Source organism: Eucalyptus grandis, chromosome 3 (assembly GCF_016545825.1).
Source record: "Eucalyptus grandis isolate ANBG69807.140 chromosome 3, ASM1654582v1, whole genome shotgun sequence".
NCBI classification, from domain to species: Eukaryota; Viridiplantae; Streptophyta; class Magnoliopsida; order Myrtales; family Myrtaceae; genus Eucalyptus; species Eucalyptus grandis.
In genome coordinates, this window is record NC_052614.1 from 29,414,569 (window position 1) to 29,434,837 (window position 20,269).

At 37.1% G+C, this 20,269-nt stretch overlaps 2 protein-coding genes across 2 annotated transcripts; both read right to left on the reverse strand.

The window, feature by feature from the left end:
• Positions 1 to 4,939: 4,939 nt before the first annotated feature.
• LOC120291793 (disease resistance protein RPV1-like) lies at positions 4,940 to 5,953 on the reverse strand. The gene has a single exon (XM_039309530.1). It carries the CDS (start codon positions 5,951 to 5,953, stop codon positions 4,940 to 4,942), a length of 1,014 nt encoding a protein of 337 aa, XP_039165464.1.
• A 1,936-nt stretch (positions 5,954 to 7,889) lies between these two features.
• Positions 7,890 to 10,232, reverse strand: LOC120291458 (disease resistance protein RPV1-like). The gene is made up of 2 exons (XM_039308829.1): positions 9,500 to 10,232; positions 7,890 to 9,137 (listed from the first exon to the last, which is right to left on the reverse strand). Exons 1-2 carry the CDS (start codon positions 9,967 to 9,969, stop codon positions 8,024 to 8,026), a joined length of 1,584 nt encoding a protein of 527 aa, XP_039164763.1. The 5' UTR covers positions 9,970 to 10,232; the 3' UTR covers positions 7,890 to 8,023.
• Between the last annotated feature and the right edge of the window lie 10,037 nt (positions 10,233 to 20,269).

Below are 20,269 nucleotides of genomic sequence, written 5' to 3' on the forward strand. Positions count from 1 at the left end.
TTTGATGAACTCTCGAAGTTTGTGCCAATTATTCTCCTCTAATTAGTTATTTGGCAAAGAACTTGCTAAAATGTGGTAGACTAGATCACAAGCTTTTGTGAAATTTTGACATTTTTTTTAATATTATTGTTGCGGCCTACCCTATCCATCCGAAGGAGAAAGGATAATAGGTTTAGAGATGTTGCCTAAAAGATGGGCCTATGCCCCTTGATTAGGCGTGGGCTCTCCCCAACCCATACCTCGCACGACGTTTGGGTATTTGTTAACTCAAATTTGATGCTAGGAGAATATTCTAATAAAGAGTAGTCACTAGTCTATTGGAGCCACATAAAAACTAAGTGAAGCATAGGAGTGTGCCTCACTTCCTATGCAACTAGATAATCTAGGGTCGGGGATTTGGTTACATTAATTAATCAAGTAGTGCTCTTTTGATACCTAATTCATTTTTTAAAAAAATTGTCAGACAATGAAATTGATTTTGGACCTATCCACAAATGTGTGCGGTTATTAAGTAGGTGGATAATCATTAAAATAACAATCAACCACTAATGAAGCATTTCAATAAATTGCAGGAAAAACAAGCATCTAGCGATAAGAAATAAATAAATGCAAAATCATAATCATCATATTGAAAGTGCATAATCAAGAGCATTCATCTCTAAGAACAAAAGAGACCTTATGGTAAAATTCTAAGAGTTTGTTCAATTTTTTAACACAATTTTTCATCAATGACTTTCCCACAATTTCAAAGAAGACTACCCAAAAGACTATTCTTAAGCCTTTTATGAGGAATTCTACTCTCTCTCTCTCTTTTTTTTTTGAAATTTTCAGAATTTTTGGGATTTCTCGAATTTTTAAAATTTATTATAAATTTTCTAAACTTTTTCTAATATTTTTTATTTTGTATTTAATTTTAAACAAGGAACTCCGGTTTAGATGTGGGTTTGACTGGGAACCTAACAATCCAAGTTGGGTCAAGAATCCAGACCAACCCAGAGGCTCAGTTAAGCTTTGGTGGATGAATTCACCGCAGAGGGAGGCGAGGTCGTCGAAGATTGCGGTGATGACGGTGGACAGGAGGAAGGGGCTAGGGGTGAGGTGGAGAGGCTGGTGGGAGAGAAGGAAAAAAAGAAAATTTAAATATTTATTTAAAAATTTGATTTTTTTTTTTAATTTGAGAGAAAGCATTTTCTAACGAGGTCCAAACATCAAAATAATGTTTTCAATCATACATACCAAATAAAAGAAAACTAATTGTATCCCTCCAAAGTATTTTCCAAGAAAATATTTTTCTTAATTATTGAGTTTTTTATGAAACAAACGCACCCTAAGTAAGACTAAAGCAAATCAGGCCCGAACTTAATAAATCCTAGTTGAGCCCAAAACCAATGGACTTTTTTTTAAACCCATGAAAATGGAAACGGGCCTAAACCCACTAAACCAAATTAAGCCCAACCTACTACTCATCCTTCACGGTACCGACGCCTCCCCCTTCACCCTCTCGGTTGCTCTCTCTCCATCCGAACAGAGACAAACGGCCATGAGCCGACTCGTCTCTGGCCTTCGCTCAATCAAGAGGACCATCCGCTGGCCTCGTCCACCAGGCCGGCTCTGTTGGCCGTTTCGAGCTGACACCGCAACACCACCTGTTGGCCACATCCAGCCCCCATTCTCATCACCATCCGCCACGTTACACACACGATACGGAAAAGAAACAGCGCACGCCTCCACGGATGACAATGAGAGTCCACATGCATGTCAAAGGACCAACAAACGCTTAGAACCAAACCAAAATCACGGAAAATCTACCCAAGCTCGGTTCGGGCATTTTCACGAACACATGACGGGCATCGAATGAAGGGAGGCTATTGAGTCAACCAGGATTCAACCCGCGGCAAGACGCTTAGCAATCGATGAGCAGAGATGAAAATGCAGCATAGCACGACATAGATGGGGGCTGGGACTAGTGCAAACCGGACCCCGACGAGACCCGGTCCTATGAGCCGAAACAGGGCACAAAACCTAGCAAACGGGGGCCGTTGGTGGCGCCCTCTACTCGGCTTAGCGGCGGCGAATGGTGTGGGGAGCTCGATAGATCGGACCACGTCCATTCGCCTCGCGCGCCTCCGATCCGGGATCCTCGAGGAATTGACCCAAACCGGAAAAAAAAAGAAAAAGAAAAAGAAAGGGCAACCGAATCTTACCACGTGCTCGATGCGGCTGGGACTCGGGCGCGGCCACTACCGGAAAACACCCGCGCGGCCTCACTCTTTTCTCTCTAGTTCTCGCTCCCTCTCGGTCACGGCTCGCTTTCTCTCTCTCTGGTTTCTCCCGAAGAAACCTAGCATGCAGTCCAAGCAAGCATCGAGCACGTGAGTAATGACTAATTTAGGTGCTTGTTTATTTTAATTCTATATGCAACTCAAGAAAAGAGTGGGGAAACATAAGTTTATGAAACTTTGCTAAGTTATCTTCATTTAGGTTCGATGGTTTGTTTCTGTAAATTTTTATTGAACTGGAATTTACACGAAAATGGGAAAAAAAAATCTTCTGCATACTATTTGTTTATGTTGGCTATGTTGTCTTTCAAAGGATACAACGATGTGTGGCAAAGGTGAAGGATGAGGAAAAGAAAAATAAACAGATCAAAGTGGGACATGTGTCAATTGAGAAGAGGGCCATCTATCAACTTCACAGACACCTCTTGCTTTTGCACCAAAACACTAATCAGATTTATTTTGATTAGGTTCAACAAGAAAATTAAGATGGAGAAAAAAATATGAAACAGTTAAGTTTGAACCAAAAGAGCTAATCATAAATATAGACTCTTAATTAGTATTGTTTCAGAAGAGAAAGCTCCAGAAAAATCAATAATATTGCACCAATCAGTTATTTAATCTTCATCCTTTGGAGGAAAAATAGAAATCTCATAAAAAAATTCACTTCTAGACAATGCCCAAAATCTTGGTTTTGTGATCATCGGAAACTTTGCTTATATAGATTTGATGACCGTTGGAATTCCTAAATTGAGACCCAGCCCATATCAATAAAGTATGATATTCCAAAATTATTTATGCAAAAAAAAAAAAATCATTAACTTTCGTTTAATATTTTGGTGAGATGGCGAGATGAAAAACCAGCCGTCAATAGAACATATGATTGCAGTCTATACTAAGGGAAGGTTCCACACGCGTTTTTCAAGAGACATTTTGCGAAATTCTCTACGGAGAATTAAATGGACTTCAACGACAACGTCCGAATTTGGAGCTCTATAAATTGGAGAAAACTAAGCCAAAAGGCATAGAGTCGAGAAGGACAAAAGAAGTTAGACTGAATATAATTGAGAGGTTTTTTGCGTCCATCTCTTTTGTAAGCTTGTAATACCCATTTGTGGGGAAAGTATCGGAAAAATTTTAAATTTATTATATTTGTGCCAATTTAATTTTAAATCATTTTATTACTAATTTTGGCTGGATATTATTAATGTGGACGTTGGTTAACTTACGTGACATAGCCAGTATTAACGTTGACAACTTTTAATAATATTTTAATATTTTTCAAATCATTTATTTATTTATTCTTTTCATTCCCTTCCTTCTTCCGCTAGCTAGTCGCCGAAGTCCGGCAACAGCAAGAGGTGAGGGTAGCAAGCTTGGCCAAAGGCCGTGAGGGCGACCTTGCGAGAGGCTGCCGAGGCCCAACCTCAACAATATTATGCTATGTGGATGATGTATGAGAACAAGTTCCAATCACAAATATATTCTTACATAGATAATTTATGTTGTATAAAAAAATCTCAACGCAACGGCTCAATTATCATTCAGTTATAATTGAATTAATCTCATCGCTTATCAATAAACATCTATCGCTGTTCAACTCACGCACATGCACATCATCCAAATAATATTAAAGCCCTGTAATCTTTATTAATGAGCCACCTGAATCATCTAAAATCATACATATACATATCGACGTACCTGACAATGGCTAGTGTTAATAGAATTACAGAATTTATGTATAAAAGATATTGTGCTTTTCAATTTTTAAATGAACATAGTTTACTAAATTATCGACAATTCATCATACATAAGGACAGTTCTGGCGTGTCCATGTCGTGCCCCTTAATATAACAAAATTGTGATGCCCAATCTAATGGCTAACATTAAGCATTTTTTATCTGACGGTTGGGATTGCGATGGCATCCGACGGACGAGACTTCAAGCCCTCTTAATTCGACGGCGGGTGTCACCTTCGTCATGCATCATTTGGAGCATTGCGAGTTCTCCTGACATGACCTGAGTCTAATCGTGTTCCAAAGCTAAATGAAAACGAATTTCTCTAAAGTATATTATTAATACGACATGTTAAATGGGGGAACGTTGTGAGTTATAATCCACTTAGAGAATAATGAACCAAACACGTTTTCTAGGAAATGAAAAATTAAATTTGAAAAAGTCGTTTTCAGATTAAAAATATATTCCAAAACCAAATGGTTGATCTCCACAAAATTTCGTGAAAAAAATTTAGAAGACGCCATAGGCACGACTTTATGTTATTGAGAAAATTGTCAAATTCATGTCGGAACACATTATTTACACTAGTACACCCACACCAGCAAAAGCCAGTAATTAGGATGTTCTTTAATCAATAGAAATACTGCTACGTCGATGATATTTTCATAGATCATTCCTTTATTGCAAAAAGTAAGCTAGATTTGGAGAGATCAAGTGCTTAATGATATTTCTAAGTCTTCTTCGTGTAGGAGATTGAATGTCCGAGAAGATATTGTCTATACTTTTTGTAACTGAGATTTCGTTGAAGAGTGCCTAGAACACTCGTCGAGCAAGATAACAAGAATATAAACTTACACAGTTTTGTTGCTTCAGCAACCATTGTAATATGAGTCTGTATTTTATTTATATATTTGATGACATATTTCTCAGAGCCTCAATTCAGGATTACAGGCTCTTTCCAAGTACGAGCGTACAAGATCTATGGTACGATCTTCGCTATGAGTTACTCGTTTTCCCCTCGCTGAATATGTCGTAAGAGCATCAACGTCCCACTCCTTCAGCTTCTTCCAGTTGGATAGATCAGGTAAGCGTAGCCAGGAACTGCAGCGTTTGATTACAAGAATCTCTAGTGACTCCAGTTGGTCAAGACCTTGAATCTCGACTAGTTTCAGACAGTCCCGTACTCGAAGGGCCTTGAGATTCTGGAAGTTAGATAAGTTGGAAAGGTCCACAACTTCAAGAAGATTGCAGTTGTCAACCTTAAATTCCGTCAAACTAGAGGGAAGTTGTCCAATTTGACGCAAGTTCTTGCAATTGATGAGTTCCAGCACAAAACATGCGGTATCAGTTCTCGCTTTTGCTAAATTGCGCAAGTGAGGCATTGATGTCCTGAGGTGCCATATTTGAGTACAGCTTACGTTAAAGGTTGAGATGCTAAAACATAACTCCAAACTTCTTAAACTCATGAGGTTGGAGATATCTGGAGCTTTTTCTGAGGCTCTTGAGGACAGACATAGGCATACCAAACTCTGGGGAAGCTTTGGTATATTCTTCACACGAGTTTTTGTTAATATCAAATTCTTCAAGAATGGTAGTTTCGCGATATCACCAGGGATGGTCTCTAGCCAATTGCAATCCATTCCATAAATCTCTTCAAGTTTCTCTAACATCCCAATTGCCTCAGGCAACTTTTTAATATAACTTCGGCTCATATTCAATGCTTTCAAGCTCTTCAGATTGATAATGGTATTTGGCAATTTTGCAATACCTGTGCTTGAGACATCCAACTCAGCTAAACATTTCAACATTCCAATTGAGTCGGGAAGTACCGTTAGCTGGGAAGCTCCACAAATGGCCAAGCACTCAAGATTTACGAGTGCTCCAATAGAGCTTGGGACTTGACTGATCCTTGTAGGGAAATCACAACCTTTCATAAGCATCTCAGTCAATGCTTCCAAAGCACCCAATTCAATAGGGAGGACTTGGAGACGATAACATCCATTTAGATTCAATTGCTTCAGACGTTTTAGCTGACCAATGGATTGATCAATCCTTAACAAATGTCCACACCCCTGTAGAATTAATATTTCTAAGGAAAAATATGCGGAGAGATTAGGAATTTCCTCCAAGTGAAAGCAATATGATAGATCAAGAACCTTCAATCTTGTAGCCACCTGTAAAATAATTATGTATATTTAACAAGTTCGATTTATAAAATTTTGCAGGACATAAACAAATGTATTGACTGAGGAAGCTTTTCACCAATGTAACTTTATAAATAATCTGTTCGTGTCAATTCCTTAAGTCAAAACCACTCTGTCTCACTGTTTTCATTTCTTCTAATATTGTCCCCCAACAACAAATAAAAAAAATGGATCTAGTTTCAAATCACCACTGTAATGGATAATAAAAAGACAAAAGAATGTAACCTACATATCTCTTATGAAAACATCCCTTTCCAATTTCATCATGGAATTACCGATATTGTCGCTGACACAATTACTTATGACTTTCCTATGTGAATGCATCATCAAAATATCAATACAGAAATAATCTTATACGTCTTCTGACTATCATCTAATCTATATTTGCAGTCTACTATTTTCATCATAATATCAATATAGAAATAATTTCATATGTCTTCTGACTATCAACTAATCTATATTTGCAGTCTACTATTTTTTGCATTTTGTTTTGTTTCATACGTTAAGATAAGGGCGTTATTAGCTTTCACAGAATATCTTTTTATACTATTGATGTACTAAACAAGTCAGTTTGCATGTTCAGTTTTACTTGCATCCTATGCATAGTACCGATAGTCTTATTAACCTTATTTTTAACTTAATTTAAATATCTAATAGTGACAACTCATTGGCTTGATTAGGGAACTCAAAACAACGTGAATGTTCATATGATGTTCTATAAAAGGAATGCAAGTCAATAAATATCAAGCGACAACAATTATTCCATTAGATGGTTTAACAATTCTATAAATTACTTGTATGAATATCTAAATAAGTCATTCCCAATAATGGAGTTACTAGTAACATGGAATGTTCACCTTACAATACCCTTTAATCATGCAGCTCCAATCAATTTGAATTGAAGAAAAATCATCAGGAAAAGATTTGCCATAAATGATAAAACAACAATAGCATAGTATCAATGTAAAATTAAAAATGCAATGCAAATTAATGACAATAACCAAATCTTAACATCTTTTTTTTGGTAAATTAATCGTTTGGTTCGGAAAAAAAAAATGCAATCTTGAAAGATCTACACGTCAATAAAATATTGAAAGAATGAAATAATTGTGATCGAAGGTAACATTCTTTCTGTTGACCATAATGTGCACAACCCCTCTATGCCATGAATATAAAGTAATTGTTTGAGTCGATATATATTTAAGTTTCAAACCTATGGAATGAGGGATTGGTGTCATAAGCCTTCTTCAAGACCAAGATTTGTTCTATGAATTAAGTCAATAAAATGTAAATTAAAAAAAAGATCAATAAAATGATGATTTACAAACCCGTGCGACACAAGCTAGTGCGACTAGAATAAAATATAACACGTTATACCAAAATATTTGCACACACATACCTTGAGTTGGGTCCAACCATCCCAATGTTCGTCAATGTAGCTATATGATAGGTCGAGGATAACTAGATTTTTTGGGCAAAAGTTGGTTGCCTGCATTTCTTCTGGACAAGAGTTCCAATTAAGCCATCTCAATTCCGAAAAGAGATCCTCAAAGTCTCCAGAGAGGGACCAACCAGACAATTCTAGAAATCTAATATTTGGCATTTTGATAAAGTCTTCCGATGTCAAAACCAAGTCTTCCGAACACTCATCATCCGTCCAATAGCTCGATGCAACAGTTTCGGTTCCCTAAATTGAGGAAAGAATCGGTTTAATGTGAGGAGTTCCAAATAGAGCCTAAAATAAAGGGAAAACAGTCAAAGGAAGATTTCTGCAATGAAAAAAAGTAGATGAGGGTGCACTTAGATTTATACCTTCGTTTGCCGGACAATATCAGGACCTTCCTCCTCATTCAACCACACCCGATAACCCTTTTCTGGGTCTTTGCGACATTCTTCGTACACAATGCTCCTGCCTAAGTCCTTGAGCTGATCATGCATATATAGTTTATTCCTTTCACCAATCTTCACTAAGGACATTAAAAGCAAAACATCAATCCCCTCATCTGGAAAAAATCCACAATTGTCCCACATATAATGTGAATAACTCTTATCTTTTCCATCTAGAAAGCAAGCAATATCAAGAAATATTTGCTTTTGCAAATGATCTAATGCCTCATAACTCAACATTAATTTTTCCTTCACATCCCTATGAAGATGATGTTCCATCTTTTTCAGTTTATCTTGCCAAACCGCTTCCCCTTTTCCATATAAAAGTGAGCCAATCACTTCTATAGCCAAAGGAAGCCCTCCAGTTTTTGTAGTAATTTTCTCAAATAGACTCAAGAATGCATTTGGAATAGAGCCGCTTCTAAAGGCATGCTTTCTAAAAAGTTGGAGAGCTTCGAGCTGGTTGAGTTCCTTAACGTCATAAATCAAACAACAACTAAATTGATCTTGCAATCGATATAAAACACTTTTGTCTCTTGTTGTAACAACTATTCTACTTCCTGAACCCAAACATCCTTTCTTTGCTGCCAATGCCATGAGCTGGCTTGTATGATCGATATCATCAAGGAAAATAAGAACTTTCTTTCTGCAAAATCGATCTCCGATCATATTCATCCCCTGATCAATGCTAGAAAGTTCAAATCCTATGTCACCAATGATATTAGAGACCAATTGCCTCTGCAAATTTATAAGACCAGAACCTTTAGATCCTTCTCGGACATTTGGAATGAAGCTATGGCTCTCAAAATGAATAGATACCTTCTGGTAAACAACCTTGGCAAGAGTTGTCTTGCCTATTCCACCCATCCCGCAAATTCCGATAAGCCTTATGTCCTTAGATTCAACATTAAGTAAATCTACTAATTCATTCACCGATTCGTCCATTCCAACTAAATGATCGGGTATATGAACACAAGACCCCTTAAGCTTAACTAACACTTTCCGAGCTATCAATCGTGCGAGTTCTCCGTGGCTGTTCCATGAAACACAACATAATTAAGTTAATTATAAGAATTGATGGGAAACTTATAAACTTGCACGATCAAACAATAACATGAAGTTACGAAATTGATGCTGGGCTCAGTGAACAAAAGAACAAGACATGATTCTCTGGTTTTTGTTCAATCTAGGATACTAAGTTATAATGCTTATGTCGAGCAAGTAATCCTTGAGTCTTGAGACAATGGAGTGTAGAATTCCATGCGATATCTATCACAATTTTCGGTCCAGAAGTAGAAAAAAAAAGAAAAAGATTGTGCTCTTCAAATCAGAATCCGCATTCAAGCAAAAGAAACAGAGAGAAAAGGGAAGATGGAGTTGAGTGAGTTAACCTACCCTGTATTCTTGGTGTCCCAACCCTTGATTCTACTAACTTCCTTGAGTGCCTCCGCCCAGCGCTGCACAATCTCAATACCACGTTTTTGTTCATGCAGAGTTAGTGCATCCCTGTACACTCTGGTTTCAAGCTTCACGTCGGAGGGTTCCACATCATAGAAAATGGGCATAACCTCAAGTTCATTGGTTTTCCTACGCTTCATCATGTGTTCCAGCTCACGTAGGCACCAGCTACTAGAGGCATAGCCTCTGGAGAAGATGGGAATGCAGATTTCCGAGTCATCGATGGCTTGGAAAATCTCGGGACCGATCTCTTCACCAACATCAATCCCCTGATTGTCTATGAAAACACCGATACCCTTATCAAGCAGGGTATAATAGAGGAAATCTGTGAAATTAGTGCGAGTATCCGGTCCTCGAAAACTCAAGAACACCTCAAACTTATCTGAAGGGCTCCTCTTTCTTTTCATCTCAGCTGCGTCTGCTAAAATTCTGAAAGCAAATCACAAAAGATTTGACATGCTTTTAACAAGGGCCAACGAGCGATGGTCAGGTAGGAAAGCGAGGATCAGTTTCCATTTACGTCCCGTCGGGGCATTGATCGAGAGAAATTGCTAGATATATGATTGAAGGATTAATTAATGGCCTAAGTCCCACGAGTTCACTGGTGGATGGGAAATTCAATATGGTAAATTTCGAGCAAGATTATATTAGTTGGGTTCTGTGAAATTGAGTTTCAATTTCCGACTTCCATTGCTGGCCTGAGGCCCACCAAGGTCCAAGTAAACTGAAAATAAGTAAGGCAAGTTGCCGTTACTGAATCAAATGTGATGATTAAGTTTTTCTGTTTTCTTTTTTTTTTTCTAATTTATGGTAAAGTAATATGTCTAATTAATGTTAAGGAAAAGGCAGGAGACGGAACCAACCATCAAGCTTCATTTTAACTTACTTTCTTATCATCGATAGACGCAAGTGTATATAGAGTTGGATTTCACAAATGACACATAATGAAATATAACTTAAGAAGGTAATCCTAATCCTGGCCAAAGCCAGTTGAATTTTATTAGGACCAGTTTGCTTGGTGCTTTTTAAAAAGTAAAACCTTTTTACTTTCTTGTTAAGATTTAAATGTTTATTCAAATATAAAGTGTAAGATAACATGTTATTGAAGCAAAGCAACAATTTTTCACTTCCGTTGTTAAAATCACCATTTATCTGCACGGTGGTGATGGCTAGCATGGAGCCCACTGGAGTCAAGTCAACATAATTTAGTCGTAGTCTAAGAAAATACGAAACACATGTACCCAAAAAAGTAAAAGAAAAGAAGAATTGGCACTTGATTGACATTAAGATTTCTTATATAAATCAAAATAAGAGACAAAAAATTGCCTCCTCGACAGCGAATAGCGTCAGAAGCTTACCTACTATTCTAGGTTGCTATGAGTGGCCTAATATTTAGGCTGCGTTTGTTTGTATTTCTTTTTTTTTTTTTTAAACACTTTTCTGTTTTTTTTGTTCCTGGGAACAAAATAGAAACAGAAACAAGAAACACAAATCAGAAACACTTTTGAAATTTTTCTTCTTTTTCTTCTTTTTTTCTTTCTTTTTTCTTTCGCCGGTCGCCGGCCTCGGCCATGGCCGGCGACCGGCCCGACGAGGGCCGGCGGCCTCGCCCGGCACGGCGAGGCTCGCCGGCCCCGGCGAGGCCGAGCCTCGCCGGCCGGGCGAGCTCGGCCTCGCCGGATCTGGGCGAGATCGAGCTCGCCCGGCCGGCGAGATCGAGCTCGCCCGGCCCGGCGAGATGTCGGCGCGTCGGGCTGGGCGAGCTCGATCTCGCCCCCGATCCGGCGAGGCCAAGCTCGCCCGGCCGGCGAGCCTCGCCGTGCTGGGCGAGGCCGCCGGCCAAAAGAAGAAAAAAGAAAAAAGGAAAAGAAAAAAGAAAAAAAGGAAAAATAAGAAAAAATAGAAAAAATAAAAGAAAGAAAAAAATTATACAAATTTATGAAACGTGTTTCTATTTATTTTTGTTCCCGAACAAGTTTACCAAACGCGTTTTTGTTCGAAATTGTTCCCGAACAAACACTTTTTTCTATTTACGTTTTAAACAATTTTTAAACAGAAACGCAAATAAACGCACCTTATAGTCGTAGTCTTGAACCAAGTGATGCTTTTTAGTTTTTGCAGCTACTTTATTGTACTATTACTAGTAAAAAGCAACAAAAAAAATAAATCTAAAAAAGCTGGATTTTTGACAATTTTAGGTGCTTTTTAATTTTAATTATACATGCATTTCTAAAAGAAGATTGGGAAAATAGAATTTTATGAAACTTTGTTAACTTATATTGATTTAGGTTGGATGGTCTGTTTATGTAATTTTTAATTGAATTAAAATTTACGTTTAAGGAAAATCAAAATTATTATTAATTTTTTTAAAATTTGTTTATGCAATCCATAACCCAGATCAAATTATTGAAATAAGAAGTTTCCTAACATGGAGATGCTTAAAAATCTCAAACAAATCAAGATTATTATCGAATACTATCAAATTAGATAATCAATAATTGCTACCTATCAAATTGGTTCAAGAAATTACCTAGTTTGAAGTATTTCTTTCCAAGAATTGGGACTGCCGACGGGCAGCTTTACAGCGACGGGTGAGGAGGAACGTCAGGACCAAAGCAGCAGCGATGGCAATTCAGCGCGGACGCAGCAAATTGCAGACAGGTTAGCTAGAATAAAAGATGCAACGGTGAAGGTTTGTTGGTTATGGCCCTATGGGCAGTCTAACTGGAAAGCAGGGGTCACCCGGACTCTCCTTGGCGGCGACAGTGTGGATTCAGTCAATGCTAGTCCGCTCTATGCAACCAGCGAAAGGAAATCAAACGTAGCAGAGGAAACAAAACAGCAAGCGGTGGCGTCAAGTGGAGCCTGGATGCCGCCTGGAATCACCGGAAACCGCCAGGGACTGCTGCTGTGGCGTTAGAATAAGTCGGCAAAGCTGCTGTCGCGGCTGCAGAAGGACGTGCTGAGCGCGACGAAGAGTGCCGGCAAGCGAGGTAGAGGCGCGACGATGGACAAGCCGGCAACGAGCTCGGTGACTGGTGAGGGACGGCGCGGCGGCTGCGTTGGCAGAAGCTGGAGATCAACACCGGCAAACAAGGTCTCGAGAATTTCGACGAGGAAGCAAACCAGAGACCGCCGGACGAAAGCTGCAACGACGCCGAAATATTAAACCACACCGGCGAACAAGCACAAGCAATCCCTCCTCAGTGTGTCCGTTTATACGGTGTTTTTTTCCTTTTTCACTTTTTTTTTTTTTTGTGAACTGTTAGTCTCCCCTTTCTTGTTTTAAAATAATTATATATTAGTCTGAATATTCCTTTACCTCTCAAACCTCAAGTAAATTTCCTAGAAATTGCTTGAGATATTCTTTATCTTTTCCTTTGTAAATTATTGTTTTCCTTTAGTCGTTTCCCTCAACGCGTACGACAGCGATGCATTTATGATGATGTGCCTACCTTGACTCGGGCGTCGACTTGGGCGTCTACGTTGGGGCTTGGGTCGAATCCTGAGGAGATTAATTGAGTCTTGGGGACAAGTTCTTGGAAATTTACTGTGGAGGAAGGACAAATGTAAATTTACTGTGGAGGAAGGACAAATGTGAGAAGGAGTCCATAGGTATAATTATTATAATATTTTCTTTTTCTTTTTCTTTTTCTTTTTTTTTGGGTTAGGGGAAGGGAAGGGAAATGGCAACGATCTTGTACCGTTCCCACCAATACAGGCCCCTCGATTGGGATGAGAAGGATCTCAGCCGTTGAAGTAGAACGAATCTTGCCGTGATGGGGTTGTGAAGATATTCCTGCAATGTCCTTTAAAATATTATTTTTACAAAGTTATTGTCTTTATCCCCGAATTTACTCTAATGAATGAATTTTTTCCACCTTGGCACCTCTGAGTTCTTCCATTTATAACTTTCAGCCACTTAGGGTGCGAATGGTAACGTTTACATTCTTTTTTTGTCCCAGGGAACAAAACAAAAAAAGTATTTCTGTTCCGGGAACGGTTTTTGAACAAAAGAACGCGTTTGGTAACGTTTGTTCCGGAATAAAAAATGAGTAGAAACACGTTTGGTTAAATTTTATTCTTTTTTGTTTCTTTTAATTTTTTAATATTTTTATTTTATTTTCCATTTTTCCTTTCTTTTTATTTCTTTCTTCTTTCGGCCGGCGGCCTCGCCCGACCACGGCGAGGCTCACCGGCCCCCGAGGCCGAGCCTCGCCGTGGTTGGGCGTGGCTCGGCCTCACCGGATCCGGGCGGGCCGAGCTCGCCTAGGCAAGGCGAGGCGAGGCGTCGCCCGCGCGGCGAGGCCGAGCCTCGCCGCCCCGTCGGAGCCGAGCACTGCGCCCCCGGCCGCGGCTCGACGCCGTCCCGATCCCGAAGCCTCTAGTGCCGCACCGCCGCCGCACCATCCTCCGGAGCCCCTCGCTGGAACCCTAGCCGAAGATCTTCCCTCGAGCGAGGCCGAGCCTCGCCTTGGCTGGGTGAGCTCGGGCTCGCCTAGGTCCGGCGAGGTTGAGCCTCGCCATGGCTGGGCGAGCTCGAGCTCGCCCGATCCGGCCAGGCCGAGCCTCGCCGGGGCCGACGACGCTCCGGCAAGGTCGCCGGCCATAGCCGAGGCCGGCGACCAGCGAAAGAAAAAAAGAAGAAAAAAAGAAGAAGAAAAGAAGAAGAGAAGAAGAAGAGAGAGAAGAGAAACGTTTATTCATTTTTGTTTCTAGAACAAGAAACAACAATTTGTTGTTTCTTTTTTTGTTCTTATTTTGTTCCGGAACAAAAAACAAAAAGAACAGAAACGCAACGCGTTTTTGTTCTTTTTTTGTTCCCTGAACAAAATCCGTACAGAAGTGTTCCGAAAACCCTTCTTTGGAGCGTTTCCATGCACGCCCTTAGTGTTCTATTAGCTTAGCCAAAATTTTATGCTCTTATAAATTCAGTCTAGTTTATCAGTTAAGTTCGAGACAATTCACTTAAATTTATCTGTCACCGGTTTAATGCAAATATATAGGTTTAAATAATGCATGAAAGAAATATGCAACTAATATGCAAAATGCAAGGGATCGAGGTCAATTCCTATTTTTTATGCAATTAATAACTAATTAAGTTGTCAAAAATTAGGTGTCAACAATGAATAAACTACTAATGTATTTCTACCCAAAGTGAGTTCGCCAACAACTATAACAGCACCATTTGCTAAAAATTGTCCTCTTCTAGTGCATTTACCCCATGGAACCTGGAATTTTTTTATGCATACATGTATTTTTGTTGGAACATAAGCGTTGGGAAAATAGAAATGTCATAAAAAAAATCACTTGTAAGGTGGTCATATAAAGTCCAAGTATGAGGAATGAGTATAAATAGCTCATTTTTTTTCACCTTGGCTGCACCTACTAAAATTCTGAAAACAAATCACACCACATTTTATGGTGATTTTACAAGCCTGGGATGATACAAAACGCGTTATGGTGCATTCCAAGGAAGTTGCAAGGACAACGTGTGGAAGAAGGGTCAATGGGCAATGGTCACGCAAGAAAGTGCAAGGTGGTGGAGATATAATTGAAGGTTTGGCCCTAGGCCCCACAAGTGACAGGCCGCACGGGGCGAGAATCAAATGAAATGTCTGAGAAATGTAGACACGTGGAGTAGCACTTCTAACCTCGCTCGCTCGAAAATAAAAATGAAAAGGTAACACCTTCAAATTTTAATTATCATTTTTTTTTATCGTCTACAAACTTCTAGTTGCATTTCTTAAAATTGCCTTAACGTTACCAATTTTTATTAGAGTGACTTACCTACTTTTCTCTATTTAAATTATCAATTAATTTTGAGTTAGCAACTCTTATTTAAATTAGTTACCAAGTTTTTCTTTTCAGTTACCAAATTTTCTTATTTTTATTATCAATTTTTCATTCACCTCTATTCATTGTGCCTTAAATTTACTAACTCTTATTTGTCAACCCTTTGTTCGATTGAGCTTTCAACTCGGTTACTAACTCTTATATGAGTTAACTATAGATGTTTATTTGGTTTTTCTTAATTTATTAACCTTTTCCATTGAGTTACTTAATTTGGAAAAAATCGAGAAGTCACCAAAAAAATATTGGTAATTTTCTATATAATTGGTAAAGTTAAGATCTTGATAATTAAACAAAATTTGCCAAATAATAAGAGAATTGGTTTATCAGTCATGAAAGAAATTGATAATTAATTTTTTTTTTTTTAAAGGAAGTTGACTACTAATTTCTTAGACCCACGAGGAGCTTTCCAAGAAGAACACTCCGAAGGTAACCCCCACTTTCGGGGTACCATGCGAAATGGAAAGGACTTTTAACCCTTTTTTCCCAGCCATCAACAAAAGGGAAAAGTTAAAAAGATCAATCATGGAAGGAATCGCAAACGAGCTTTATTTTTTCTCGTCCAATGTCCTGCTTCTACGAACTTTCTTGGTAGTTTAGATCAATTCTTATTATCTTTTAAGACAACCTCAATCTCTTCATAATCTTGACTTTGAATAATTTGTCCCCTCTTTACAATGATTTCGGTCTTTGACAAATCTTGATCTATACAATGACATTGTACTGTATTAAAGTTCATTTTTTTTTCATAAATCATAACAATATGATATTCATTGCACAACGGATAAATCGAATTTTTTCTTCTTTCTTCCTTTCCACTAAATGTTCATATTTATGAGTTGCGACAGAATGTTAATTAATCAAAACAATTTGGTTATAAAAAAGAAAAAATCAAACAATAAGGCTGCCCATAGTCTGTGAGCTGGTGTTCTTTTTTGTCTTTTGCGAATTATTTGTTTCATGTGATTTTGACAGAAGGGAAAACAAGAAAATGAAAAAATGCATTTAACCATTAGCTTTGTAGACGATGCATCTTTGAAGAATGCTGTAGAGGATCATGAGTCAGAGGACAATCAATCTAGTCTTCCAAATCAATTTCTCTCTTTAACTCGGATTACAATTCGATCAGCACACATCTATTAAAGTTTGTATGATTTTTCTAAATTATAAAAACATGAAAATGCTTATGTAATTGCTTGATATTTAGAACCATTAGCTCCAACTTTAACTTGAGTTGAGCATCAATGCGATCACAATCATTAGTTAGTCCTAGTCAGTAGCCAAAAAAAGAAAAATTTTACAAAATTCCTGTATATTTTGAAATTGGTTCAAGTGCATCAAAAGTTCTAAAATTTATCATAAAAGTGTAATTTAATCCTAAAACATTCAAAAAATGCAATTAAATCTTAAAATTTATCAAAGTATAGTTAAAATATAAAATTTTCAAAAAGTGCAATCAAGTCATAAAACTTGTTAAATTGATATAATTAAGTCATTCAATTGATTACATTTTGAAAGTTTTATGACTCAACTGTACTTTAATAATAAGTTTTTGGATAAGGGCTTTCAAAGAAATTAGTTTTTGATAAATATATCGTGAGTGTAATCGTTTGATATGTTTTGTGAGATGAAATTTAACAATGGATAAATGTGTTATGTAAATATTGGTTTGAAATTTCTAATTTTATTAACTGAACAATAGACAAATAGGTAGATGTTAGGAACTAATTTCTTGGAGCCCACGAGGAAATTTTTAAGAAGGTGCTCAAAAGGTTATCTTCTTGGTTGGCACACCGAGCGAAGTGGAAAAGACCAACACTATTTTGCGCAACCAACAAAAGGGAAACGTTAAGATCAGTCATGAAAGGAATCTCAAATGAACTTGCTTTTTATAATCAATTATTGCATTTCTATGACTTTTCTTGGAAATCTAGAATCAACCATTTCTTTAAAAAAATTTCGATTATCAACTATTTCTCCAAACCCTTATCAAAAGTTGGCTAATAACAACGAATTAGTATTCTTTCCTTTTATTTTGGGTTAATACCCCGAAAAACCCTAAACTGGTACACTTGTGACAAATTTACCCCAAACTATTTTTTTGACCATGAAAAACACCAAACCGGTACACATGTGACAAATTTACCCCGATTGACCATAAAAAACCATAAATTTGTACATTTATGACAAATTTACCCCAAATTAATTTATTCGACCGCAAAAAACCCAAAACTAATAAATTTGTGACAAATATACCATTCGCTAAATTGGATTAATACCACAAAAAAATCATAAAAATTGTAAACTTTGGCAAACGGATCGTAAAATCTCAAATTGGTATATTAGTCAATTGTCACGTGTCATTTAACTTAATAATTTGATAATAAAATTTAACGAAAACTAACAGAGGGTAAATTTGTCACAAGTGTACCGGTGTGGGGTAAATTTGTCAAAGGTATACCAGTTTGGAGGTTTTTGTGGTAAAAAAAAATAGTTTTGGGTGAATTTGTCACAAGTGTACCAGTTTGGAGTTTTTCAGGGTATTAACCCTTTTATTTTTGTGAGAAGTATGGAGAGATATTGCTACTTTCTCAAACCAAGCAAGATGAAAAGAACAAAATCACGCGTAAGGTGGTCATAAACAGCACCTTTTCATTTTCATCTTAACTGCACCATGTATAATCACACCACATTTTATAGCGATTTTATAGGACTTGAATGATGAAAAATGCGGCAAGATGCATTTCAAGGAAGTTGCAAGAACCATGTATGGAACACGGGTCAATGAGCAAAGGTCTTGTAGCAAAAAGTGAGAAGTCGTGGAGCTATGATTGAAGAAGGACTAATAAAGGGCCCTATGCCCCACAAGTTACTGGGTGTATGGGGCGAGAATCAAATGAAATGTCTGAAAAATGTAGACACGTGGAGTTGCAAATCTAACCTCGAAAACAAAAATGAAAAGGGTGACGCCTTCAAACTTTAATTATCATTTTTTTCATGGTCTATAAACTTCTAGTTGCATTTCTCAAAAATACCTTAACAATACCAACTCTAATTAGAGTGACTTACCTACTTTTTTTCTATTTAAATTATCAAATATTTCTAAGCTACCAACTCTTATTTAAATTACTTATTAAATTTATTTTTAAGATTTCCAACTTTTCTTCGTCTTTTTTTTTTATCAATTTTCATTCACCTTTCTTTATTATGCCTTAAATTTACTAACTCTTATTTGTCAACCTTTTCTTCAATTAAATTTTAGACAGGTTACCAACTCTCATTCAAATATCAATATTTACTTGGTTTTTTTTTTTAATTTATTAATTTTTCCGTTGAGTTACTTAATATGGAAAATATGGGAAGTTACACAAAAAAATATCAGTAATTTTCTATATAATTGGTAAATGAAAAATGTTGATAATTGAAAAAAATTTGGCAAATATCATGAAAGAAATTTGGTAATTATTAAAAAAAAGACGCTAGTTACTATTTTCTTAGACCCACGAAGAGCTTTCCAAGAAGAACATTCCAAATGTTATCTCCACTTTCGGTGTACCATGTGAAATGGAAAAAAACTTGTAGCACTCATCATCCCAGCCATCAACAAAAAGAAAAAGTTAAAAGACGAGTCATGGAAGTAATCGCAGACCAGCTTTACTTTTTCTAATTTATTATTGTGCTTCTACGACCTTTTTTGGTAGTTTAGAATCAATTACTATCGATCTTGCTTTAAGGCAGCCTCAATCTCTATGTGATTCCAGTCTTCCACAAATCATGGTCCACGCAACGACATTATATTATGTCAAAGTTCAATTCTTTCCATAAATCATAATGATATGATATATTTATTATACGACGGATAGATTGAATTTCTTCTTCTTTCATCCTTTAAACCAAATGTTCATGTTTGTGAGTTCAACATAAACAATTTGGTTATAAAAAAAATCAAATAATAAGGTTGTGTATAGTATGTGAGCTGGTGTACTTTTTGTCTTCTGTGAATTATTTGTTTCATGTGTCTTTGACAGAAGTGAAACACAAGAAAATATGATAACCCATTTAACTAGTAGCTTTGTAGACGATGCATCTTTGAAGAATGCTGTAGAGAATCATAAGACATTTTACAGGACAATTACTCTAGTTTTTTAAATCAGTCATGAAGAAATCTCAAATGGTCTTACTTTTTCCCATTCATTATACCATTTCTATGACCATTCTTGGAAATCTGGAATCAATTGTTTCCTTTAAAATGTTTCAATTACCTACTTTTTTTTTTTTTAGATGTTAGGAACCAATTTCTTAGAGCCCACAAGGAAATTTCCAAGGAAGACGCTCGAAACGAAAAAGACTAATAGTATTTTGTGCAGCCATCAACAAAAGGGAAAAGTTTATGAGCAGTCACGAAAAGAATCTCAAAGGATGTTGCTTTTCCCCATCCATTATTGCGTTGCTATGACTTTTCTTGGAAATCTAGAATCAACTATTTCCTTTAAAATTTTTCGATTATCAACTATTTCGCCCAAATCCTTATCAGAAGTAAGTGAAAAGCCAAGTGAGATCGAAAGTATACCTAAGAAATTTAGGATTTATAACTTGATTGCATTAGTTATCTAACTAGTGCCCTTTCAATACTTTGACTTGATTAATATGTTACCTAAATGATTCAGGCAATCTTTGACCATTGTATCAACTTATGTTACTGAATGATGTTTATGTAGGAAACGTAGACGAATCACGAACAATATGATAAAAATAAAAGTGCAAGAGAGTAAACCCGATAGAGTATCATGCAACTCTTTATTAAACTCAGGACAATGATCCCCACGAGCTAAGTTCAAATTGAGTCCAATATCT

Coding starts and splice junctions, on each gene's coding strand:
- LOC120291458 (XM_039308829.1), bottom strand. CDS start 9,969: ATGAAAAGAAAGAGGAGCCCTTCAGATAAGTTTGAGGTGTTCTTGAGT. Junction 9,138..9,499: donor TGGGACACCAAGAATACAGG/GTAGGTTAACTC, acceptor TTCATGGAACAG/CCACGGAGAACTCGCACGAT.
- LOC120291793 (XM_039309530.1), bottom strand. CDS start 5,953: ATGCTTATGAAAGGTTGTGATTTCCCTACAAGGATCAGTCAAGTCCCA.